This window comes from Glycine max, chromosome 5, assembly GCF_000004515.6.
Source record: "Glycine max cultivar Williams 82 chromosome 5, Glycine_max_v4.0, whole genome shotgun sequence".
NCBI lineage: Eukaryota > Viridiplantae > Streptophyta > Magnoliopsida > Fabales > Fabaceae > Glycine > Glycine max.
Window position 1 is genome coordinate 28,480,275 of NC_038241.2, and position 11,329 is coordinate 28,491,603.

Consider the following 11,329-nt stretch of genomic DNA (forward strand, 5'->3'; position numbering starts at 1 on the left):
CTTGAGCTGTAGGAGGTGTGTTTGGTGTCGGTGTAACGACATGAATCATTGACTCTAACGTTAATATTTGAATGGAAAAGGTGGAAGGGTTGGTGGTAATTGGAGCTCCCAAACTAACACCACGTCTTCTACCACAATTAAATGTTTTGTGACCACCACCTCTACCTCTATCTGTCATCTACATGTTTGATTTTCTTACACACACACACACACACACACACACACACACACACACACACACACACACACACACACACACACACACACATATATGATATTTAATAACAAATAAATAGAAAGTGAAATACCACAAGCAATACACTTTAGTAAACAAATAAATCCAACTTGTTAATGAAAACTCCCATAAACATGTTTTCTACACCAAAATAGGTAAGTTATCTTCTCTTTCATATTCACTACAAGAGTAAAAGTAATAATTATTACAAATCATAGTCATACAAATGTAATACACACACACACACACACGATGAACATTAGACATGCAATCAACTTTAATGTATGAATTACCTAAGAAGTATCTATATCATCAAAATCACTCTTAATCTCATTCTCACTTAATATGCATTCATCCTTGTCTGGTTCAACCAAGTCTAGTCGTTTAAGTAAATCGACATCTATCTCCTCTTCACCTCCATCAACATCTACAACAGATTCATTAATGATATCAGGATCAACTTCCAACACTTTTTGAAGCCCCACAAACTCATCATTTTGGTATGGAGCCTCTTGCTCAGTTTCACTTACCATATTGTCAATGATTTTACTGTGAGCTTTTGTCTTCATTATGACTAACCATCCTTGATGTCCCTCGGGATATGTTGTGTAATAAACTTGTTCTGCATGTTGTGCAAATATGAATGGGTTGTATGCTTTAGTATATCTTTTTTATTGTCTTACTTCAACAATCTCATATCATACTTTTTATCTACTCGTGTCATTATATTAGGAGTATTATCAAACCAATCACACTTGAATAAAACTAACTTCATCAATGGGATGCCAGTATACTCCAATTGAATAATATCATACAACATTCCATAAAAATCAAATTCTAGTTGACCATTTATTTCTCGTACATAAACACCATAATTAGAAGAATTCATGTATTCATTCCAGTTAATTATTTGAAATTTGTATCCATTTATAATGTAGATAGGCCATGATTCAACTTTTCTCTTAGGTCCCCATGCCAAATTAACCAATATTGAATCTTGAATGTTATTTTCATAATTTAGAACCCAAAAAATTTAACAATTAACATTGTATTTAAGACCATATCATTATGGAAGAAATATTATTTGAACAATATATAAGGTGTTAACCTACATATTGCTTGAACCATGTAGGAAAGTTAGATGAAATGTCTTGGTTAAGTTTAGCATCCGAAACATTGGGATTCAACTCCTTCAAAAAGTTCTCATAAATACTAGAAAGGAGAAAACAAATTACTCAAAGTACACACCATAACATCATTAAATTATTAATTAGAGTTATGCAAGTATTAAAATCATCTTACTCTAAATATGGCTTAACCTTTGGACAATTTGAAGAACGTACAACTGAGCAACATCAAGATCAACTTGGTCCAAAAAACATGTTTTGGATTTACCACTCACTCTTCCTAATTAATTGAAAATTTATATAGGAGGACAAGATGAAGAACCTTCATCCACATCAACATTCTGAGGCATCCTAGTCCTTCTCGTTGTAATTTGATCAGGATAGTAAAACGAGACAAAGGTAGATGTCTCATCCACTAAGTACGCTTCACAAATAGATCCCTCAACTATATCCTTATTCTTGACTTTATTTTTGAGCGTGTAAAAACCTAAAATTAATATGAATAAGTATTTTTTTTTAAAATGACTATATAATACAATGGTGTATAAATGATTACTCATTTTATACCTCTCAAAAGGATACATCCAACGATATTGGACCAAACCACCAACTCTTGCCTCATAAGGTAGATGAATTGAAAGATGATCCATTGAATCAAAGAAGCTTGGTGTGAATATTTGTTCTAACTTACATAACAACACATGTAAGTTATTTTCCATAACTCTTAGTTATTCAACATTTAATGTTGTCGAAGTTAGTTCTCTAAAAAATTGGCTAAGTTCAACAAGTGGCTTCCAAATAGGTATCGATAATGAGTCAAATGCAATTGGAAGTGTTGGATCAAGTGGTCTCGGAATAATTAAGAAGGGGGGGGGATTGAATTAATTATTAATTTGTCTTGACTAAATAAAAATCTATCCTTCTTAATGTTACTAGATTCAATTAGGCTTTTACTACTAAGTAAAGAAAGTAAAGAATAGAAATATAAACTTAATCAAAAGTAAAAGCGGTAATTAAAAGTACACAGCAAAAATTAAAGAGTGTAGGGAAGAAGAAGACAAACACAAGATTTATACTGGTTCGACCACAAACCATGCCTACATCTAGTCCCCAAGCAACCTGCGGTTCTTGAGATTTCTTTCAACCTTGTAAAATCATTTACAAGCCAAAGATCCACAAGGGATGTACCCTCCCTTGTTCTCTTCGAAAAACCAAGTGGATGTACCACCCACTTGAACTGATCCACAAGAGATGTATCCTCTCTTGTTCTCAGTATAACAATCCCTAAGTAGATGTAACCTCTACTTGTACCACAAAGGATGTATCTTCCAATGTGTTGGGACAAAGAATTCTCAGGCGGTTAGTCCTTTGAATCTTTGTAAGGGGAAACAAAAGATATCTCAGGCGGTTAGTCCTTTGAAATCTTTTGCTTAAGGGGAATGGAAGAATCAAAAGAATTCTCAGGCAGTTAGTCCTTTGAATCTTTTGTAAGGGAGAAGAGAGACATAAAAGAATTCAGGCAGTTAGTCCTTCGTTCTTTTGGCAAAGGGAGAAGAGAATGAAAAAGATGAATAGCACAAGTTTTTGAACAGAGAACTTTTCTTGGAAGAGAAAGTGTTGATAAAAAACGTTTATAAAGATGAAGAGAAATGAATCAGAAAATTTTGTAGAAAGATTGATTGAAAGATGTTTGAGAGATGATGTTGAAAAAAGATTGAAAGATAGATGATTCAAAGATGATTGATGATTATGATTATTGAAACTCATGCCATGGTCACATATTTATAATCTCTTGATGACTCAAGTCAAAGCTTGTGACTCTTGGCAATTTCTTTAAAACTAGTCACTTAAAAAAGTTGTGACATTTGAAAAAATCTTCAGAAACAAGTCACTTGAAGAATTGTGACTTTTGGAAATGTATTTTTCGAAATCAATCACTAGTAATCAATTACCATTAAGGTGTAATCGATTACACATCAACAGATGTGACTCTTCATTTTGAATTTTGAAAATTAAAACATTTAGAAGCTCTAGTAATCGATTACACTAGTTTAAAATGATTTGAAATTGTTAAACACAAGTTGTAACTCTTGAAATTTGAAATCTTAATGTTTTAAAACACTGGTAATCGATTACTACCTTCTGGTAATCGATGACCAGAGAGTAAAACTCTTTGGTAATGATTTTGTGAAAACTTCTTATGCTACTCAATGTTTTGAAAAAAAAATTTAGTACTTATCTTGATTGAGTCTTCTCTTGATTCTTGAATCTTGATCTTGATTATTCTTGAATCTTGATTCATGAAACTTGATTCTTGAATCTTGATTCTTGAGAACTTGATTCTTGAATCTTTGGAATTTGCTTAACTCTTGATTCTTTGGCATCATCAAAATAACCTTGGAAGACATTGCTTCCACAGGAAGCAATCGTTGGATGAAAACATGACTTTTCTTCCATGAATTTTTCCCTTGTTAAGATCCACGCACGACCTAAATTGGAGGCGTAGCCATTTGGTAACTTTAGTTCTTTAACCCATTTAAGAACAACGAGTCTTTGGGATTTGGTCATTGCATAAGTTGCCTTTGGTTTAAAGAGCTTGCCACGACTGACATCTACCAACTGAAGCTCCTTCTAATTACATATTTCTACTAAATCTATTTGAGCATTGTGTGTATCCTTACTTTTATCATTGATGTCCATCACAATGTTAAAGACATTCATAAACACATTTCTCTCTGTGTGCATGACATCAATGTTATGACACAAAAGTTGTGTTTTCCAATATGGTAATAACCAAAATATACTATGTCTTTTCCAATTATGTTCAATACCATAACCAAGAAAATATTTTTCTGCTTATGACTTAAGGTAGAGCGGTAAATGTGCGACTCTATTTCAAACGTCAAGACTAGACAAATGTGGAGAAGGGGGTGAGGTCTCAACCCAACCCTTCTTGAATGATTTTTAATTCCTCCTACATGCATGATTAAGTGGAAGAAATTGGCGATGACAATCAGAATAGTAGACCTTGTGGAAATTTAAAGCTGTGAATGCCTTCGATCGTTCCATACATATGGGACAACCAAGCCTGCTAGCAGTTGTCCTACCTATCAACATCCCATAAGCCAGGAAGTCATTGATTGTCCACATCAAAGCGGCCTTCATAAAAAAAATTTCCTCAATGTCACATCAAAAGTTAGTATGTCATCATTCAACAAGGTGCACAAGTCATCTATGAGTGGTTACAAGTACACATCAATATTGTGCCTTGGATCTGATGGACCTGGAATTAAGATGGTTAAAAACATAAATTATCTCTTCCTGCACATGTCAGGAGGAAGATTATATGGAGTTAAGATAATCGACCAACAAGAGTAAGTCTTCCCAAATTGACCAAAAGGACTAAACCCATCTAAACATAACCCTAATAAGATATTCGTAGGGTCCTAACTAAATTTTGGATATATTCTATCAAAATGCTTCCATGCTTCACCATTAGATGTATGCCACATGACATTCGGGTCCGTCCGATTCTCACTATGCCATCTCATGTGACGTGCAGTGACCATTTAAAAGTACAATCTTTTTAGTCTTGGAATGATTAGAAAGTACCACATTTTTTTAACATGAAACTTCTTTTCAATCCCTCTCCTATTGACTGTCAAGTACCAATCACTTATACAAAAAAAGCAATTAGTTATACTTTTATCTAAATTTTCTTTGTAATACAACATTCATTTGTTCGGGCAACAATCAGTTTTCAAACAATTAAGACGCAATTTCTGCACTAACCTCTTAGTTTGATAAAAATCATTAACCATAGTATTGTTTTTTGGCATGGTATCACCCATAAGTTGAACCATATAGTTAAAACACCCTTCTGACAAATTATAATCAGATTTCAAGCTAAGACGGGCCAAAGAAACTAACAATTCTGAATGATGCTCGCATCCTTCCCACAATCGTGAGCTTCAGGATTATGATTTTCCTCCTTGCATTATGTCTCAATTACACCCTCTAGTTCTATGTATTGGCCAATTGATTGTCCAACATGATCCATGATCATTTGCTCATAAGGATTCAATTATTCCCTTTGCCCACCATTTCCGTAGCATGAACATTGCAACACTACTAGAGGAAATTGTGGTAACTCCTCACCGTGGTTTGTCCCCCAGTAATAATTAGGCATAATCCTTTCTCATAAAGATCCCTCATCACATCATCCAAAAACTTGAAAACTTTACATTTGTGTTTCTTGTAGGGACACCTTGTTTGTTCACCTTGCATTCGAAACATGTCCAAACTAGTAACAAACTATACGAAATCAAACACTCATTCTCTAAACTCATTTGTCCAATATTTATTAGCATCCAACCTCTGATACGTCCACCTTCAGTTCTCAGGAATCTCCATTGATACGAACTACCAACAACAAATCTCTATCAAGAAACATCAAGAAGAAAATATAATCATAAAATGAAATGATTTGGTAGTATTTAATGGAGTGTGTTCATAAATACTAAGTTCATAAATTTGGTAGTTCTTTTTGGGGTACTTGAACTATGTTTGCATGTTGGTCCCAAAAATATGACAAATGTGGAGTTGGTGGCTTGGTGCAAGTCAGTACTCTTCTACTCGAGATCTGGTTGCTTAGGCTATCCTATTAAGACTAAGGTTTCGATACGAGAACCATTTTTTACCCAAGCAAAATAGAATATGAACTTAGTCCCTTATATTATTAACATAACCTATGACTCTTCAAAGGAACTTTATGCTAGTTTAGAAATGGTCACATGCTCTGTATATTTACATTAGTTACATAATATGACTTGCCTAAGAACTCACTGGGAGAGAAAATTTTAACAAGCGAAACTAGGTAAGATCACATAGATTCAATAATCATGAGTTTAAAATGTTGCCAATATTTTATGTTAATTTGATTTACGTTTATTTTTCCTTCTTTTATGTTAATTTAATTTTATATTCTATTTACTTTGTTTTTGTTATTTTGTCGAATAGTTTGTTGCAGTGCACCATCTTTCTCAAAAGTTTCATATAGACTTTCACTCTACAGATCCCTCTTGAATTTTTCATAGGAATTTGATGTTGATAGGGTGTGAATGAAATTTAGTGTTCTATTGTAAGGTTTGAATAAATAGAAAATCGTTCATGAAAAATAATGTCTTAAGATTGAATCAAGAAATAGCCTACTAATAATTTTGATTAAACACTTTCAGACTATTAGCTCTTTTGGTCCTCTGTTCCAGTTTGATATACGAATTATTTTTCAAATTACATTCCACTAACTTTATACATTGTGGGAGACTTTGAAAGGCTGGTAATTGAAGTTTCCGACACGGACAATAGTGTGCCAAGTATCAACACTTACCCCGTTTTTCTGTGTCCACTAAATTTGTATGTATATGTGCATATTCGGCTTGCTTAATTTTGCTCCTAGCTAAAAAATAAATCTTGAGTGAATTTTCTTTTTTTTGAGAAAGATTAAATTAATAAGGGGTGAAAAGGGAATTATGTTAACGCACAATTTATTTTTTTCTTTTCTTACACATCTAATCATTTTAATTTAAATCTTTCATCTATTTTACACCCTTTTTGATTTCAATCAAACAATCAAACTTTTTACCATTTTTTCATTCATTTTCATTTCTCACACTTTTATCCTAATTCATCCCTTTCGATCGAGCATAGCCATAGCCATTAAGTGTTTAAGTGATATGTCAGCTTTTCTGTTTGTTTTTTTTATGAGCAAAAATATATTATATTAATACGGAAAGATTTAAGGTACAAGTAGTGCCTAAAATCAAGAAAATATAAGACAAAAGGCCCCAATGTATACAGGTTATCTATCATTTATACTTATAATAGGCATAAATGAAGATAACCCCATATTGCACAGGACCGTATACCCCATATTCAAGGCCATGACAAGTGTAACTACCCACAACCAAAGCCAATGTTCCAGCCAGCACTTTGATTTAGAAAGTGCCCATCAAAAGTTCAAGGTTCCACAACCTTACCCGTGAAACTTCCATCATAGCTCAACCAATAAAAAATGCACCTACTGCACCAGCTCTCCACCCTTGTGACACATGATTTAACTGATTCTCTATTTTCAAACTGAGAGATAAACACGTTGTGCTTGTTCCTAGTCTGTGCTTAATTAGATGTCCACTCAGTGCAGGTAGTCATCTACTTTAATTAACCCTTACCAATATAAGAGAAATTCTCCAACACAGGTAGTCCTTGATCTCTTAATCCCTACCCTATAAGTTATGCCTAATCTTTATTAACTTGAGAATCTCAAGTAACCCAAAAAGAACAACCAAATTTATGTTAATGGCTTGCTTAATGATTTGGTAGTATTTAATAAAATTGTGCCCACTAAATTTTTATTATTAAATTTATGAAAATAATAATTATTTTAATAAATTTCATAAATTTTAACATTAATTTTTATTGTACAATGTTTTTATATTTGATTCATACAATACAAAATTAAACATAAAAAATTTTGTTTGATGATAAACACGTTTTATATAAGAAAAATAATTTATTAAAAGGTTCGTTTGTCTAATTAAATATAAGTTTATGAATATATCTAAAACTTCTTACGTTTATCTTTTTTTTTTAATTTAGTCACTTTAACTTAGGATGTTAATTTTGAATAGATTAGTAGTTGCTTTTTTTTGTTTTTTATTACATTGGAATTAAATTATTTTATATTTATGATAATTTATGACTATTTTAGTCACTTTAGTTACTTAATTTTTTTTCTTTCAGAAAAACTTGATGCCCTGTCACACACGGTATATTATTAATTAATTTTTTAAATGTTATTCACATATAAGTAATGATGGGTTTAGTCTAGCTACTATTTTTTAATGTTATTTTTTAAAATAAATTATGAATTTTAGTTGCTTATTATTTATCTAATTGTTATAAATTTTAATGTCACACTGTCTTAACCATCACATGAGTATTGGCTACAGTGATAGATCTTAAAAATTTATGTCGTACGAACAGTAATTATGTATGTAAATTTTTCTTATTAAATTTATGGAAACAAAAATTCTTTCAATAAATTTAATAAATTCTAATAATTTTTTTAAGGAAATTTTAATAATTTTTATTGTAGAGTGTTTTTGATATTTGATTCCTACAATATAAAATTATACTTAAAAATTTATGTTTGATATATAACAGAATCAAACACATTTTATATAAGAAAAAATATATTAAAAGGATTTTTTTGTATAATTAAATAAGTGAACTACAAAATTGTGATTTCCTAACAATTTCAACTAATAAGTGTATTTAAAAGAGTGTTGCTACTCAAGAAACAAAGAAACAATTATCACTAGAAAAGAAATACATGCACTAACTTTGGCACTTCCCCTAGACTTGCTTCCACTATTTGCAGTTGGTTTGTCCTTAACTAGTTTCATGTCAATCACAACTTCAAAAATAAATGGAAGATCATTGATCAAGCTAAATAATTGTTTCCTACAATAAAGAATTGAGGTAACCATCAATAGAAGGAGCCATATGCCAACAGATGTTGAGCAATACCACAGTATAGAAATTCTATAAAAGTTTTATATATAGACATCTCTTCCAATCAGCAATTGCATAAATTTCTATTTGAAGAGAAAGCCACATGGGAAAAAGCATATTAGTCAATTCCTTTTGGGTTAGTTCTATCTTCTTAGCTAACTCTGCCATCCTTAATTTATTTTTCCTGTTTATAGGTTAATTTGTTTGGAATGTAATGTCTAAACTAAAAACTTCCATTCAGTCTGGCCTCTACTAGCTTGGCTGATCCTTCAATTGGAAGAAATAAAACTGTGAGGTCAACACGGCTTCTAGAGAGACGATCAAAACAAAGAAAAGTACCTAAGTCGAAAGTTATAGACGATGAAACCTACCTTGCAAGAAAGGATGATGCACAAGAAAAGCTACGTGCAGAAAAGAAGAAAAATGAAGAACATGATCAAGATGATCCCCTGCGCTTGTTCTTGTGGGGTCCCGAAACAAAACAACTTTTGACACTTGAACAAGAATCTCAATTGATATCTCAGATACAGGTGTTTTGCTAATTCCCCTGAATTCCTTACTTAAACTCATGGGATACTCTATTAACATGGAATATGTAACAGGACTTATTGAGATTGGAAGAAGTGAAGACCAATCTTCAATCTCAATTTGGAAGGGAACCAACTATGGCTGAATGGGCAGAGGGTGCAGGACTTAATTGTCGATTGCTGCAATCACAACTTCATTCTGGTATCAGAAGCAGAGAAAAGCTTATTCAAGCAAATTTGCGCATGGTAGTCCATGTTGCCAAAAGTTATCAGGGGCGTGGTCTCAGCCTTCAGGACTTACTACAAGTAACCTTTTAGAAATTAAAGACCTTCCTTTCCTTGTAGCAAAGGCTATTCAGTGCTTACATGGTTTTCCTGGTTAGTTATATTCTAAATTGTGAATATCATTCAAGAAATTTTTGGATTGCCTAGTATTTCATATTTTCATCAATTAGTAAACCAAGATTCTTGACTTTTCTTAAATGTGAAAGAGATACACCAGGATAAAAAGACTATAGATGTAGAATATAGAAGGGGAATGAATGCTTTAGATTTTGCCATTTTTCATCTTTACTGATCTCAACTTAACCTCATTCATCAACTTTTCTCAACATAGAAGAATTTGTAAATAATTGATTGGCTTGAGTTGGAGCATGAATTGGGGGGGGGGGGGAAACTACTTTTATTAAAGGATTGTGATAATTGTCTTCACTCTTCAGTATTGTCAATTACAATTAGCAACTGTATTTTACATTTCTTTTCTGGTGCTGTTGCAGGAGGGAAGTATGGGTCTTATGAAGAGTGTTGAAAAATTCAATCCCCTAGCCGGTAGTCGATTTGGTAATTATGCATTCTGGTGGATAAGGCAAGCAATAAGGAAGGCAGTGTTTCGACATTCCAGGACAATCCGTCTACCTATAAATTTAGTTGTCTAAATTTAAGCTTCACCCTTTTAAAGTGTCAGTGTTCATGAAATATTTTTTTATTGTTAATAAGGAACAAAAATGATGTCAACTACCGTTGCATTAATATTTTTATTGTATCTTTGCTATTTACAAAGCAAGATATTCTATTTCTGTAATACAGAACTCTTGTTATCTCCAGGAGAAGGTATTTATCCTATTGGGCAAGGTAATAGAGGCTAAGAAATTGTACATTCAGGAAGGAAACCTTCACCCAACTAAAGAAGAATTAGCAAGAAGGGTAGGAGTTACTGTAGAAAAGATTGACAAATTACTATTTTCTGCAAGAATTCCAATTTCAATGCAGCAAACTGTGTGGGCTGACCAAAATACAACTTTCCAGGTATTGTGTGCTAGCTAATTAATGTGATTCCACCTTGAAATGATGCAATTTCTTATACTCTATAAAGGGTAACTGTGAAATGCAAGTTCTGCATCAATAATGTTTACACAAAAGGATTTACAACTGATTATAGTGTTATTCAGTTTCCCATTTTCAGTTTGGTGAGTCTTTGTATGGAGGGTTTTGCTTATACTGATAATTGTAAAAACAAATTGGTAGTCTAATAGCAACTGCAAGAATATTGAATTTTTCTTAGTAATTGTGCTGTGATGAAAGGGAACCAGTGACCTAAAGTATGTTAGCCATCAAACCATAGCATACTACTTAATGGCAAGACTAAAGTATGTTAGCCATCAAGGGCCTGAGACGACAACGAAGCAGAATCATAACATGAATGAAGGAATATAACACATGCAAATGAAGGGATACACAAAGAAGAGTTAAATGCACCCTTACCTTTGTCGGCAGCGGCTTCAAATGGAACAAGACGCAACGGACACGAGATGGTGGTTGTCAGAGACGATGGTCTTTGTCGGAGAAGATGCTCTGTGTAGCTAGGG

At 32.7% G+C, this 11,329-nt stretch overlaps 1 protein-coding gene across 1 annotated transcript; it reads left to right on the forward strand.

Annotated features, from left to right (window-relative positions):
* The first annotated feature begins 4,563 nt into the window (after window positions 1-4,563).
* LOC100782822 (RNA polymerase sigma factor sigF, chloroplastic) lies at window positions 4,564-10,999 on the forward strand. The gene is made up of 5 exons (XM_026128571.2): window positions 4,564-4,736; window positions 9,179-9,467; window positions 9,540-9,770; window positions 10,241-10,390; window positions 10,569-10,999. The coding sequence occupies exons 1-5, from the start codon at window positions 4,564-4,566 to the stop codon at window positions 10,785-10,787; spliced, it is 1,062 nt and encodes a 353-aa protein (XP_025984356.1). The 3' UTR covers window positions 10,788-10,999.
* The last annotated feature ends 330 nt before the right edge of the window (window positions 11,000-11,329 follow it).

Excerpts from the sequence above, each read along its gene's own strand:
- LOC100782822 (XM_026128571.2), top strand. The coding sequence starts at position 4,564 with ATGTCATCATTCAACAAGGTGCACAAGTCATCTATGAGTGGTTACAAG. Across the intron at positions 4,737-9,178 it reads AAGATAATCGACCAACAAGA|TCTGGCCTCTACTAGCTTGG; the intron begins GTAAGTCTTCCC and ends ACTTCCATTCAG. Across the intron at positions 9,468-9,539 it reads AATTGATATCTCAGATACAG|GACTTATTGAGATTGGAAGA; the intron begins GTGTTTTGCTAA and ends AATATGTAACAG.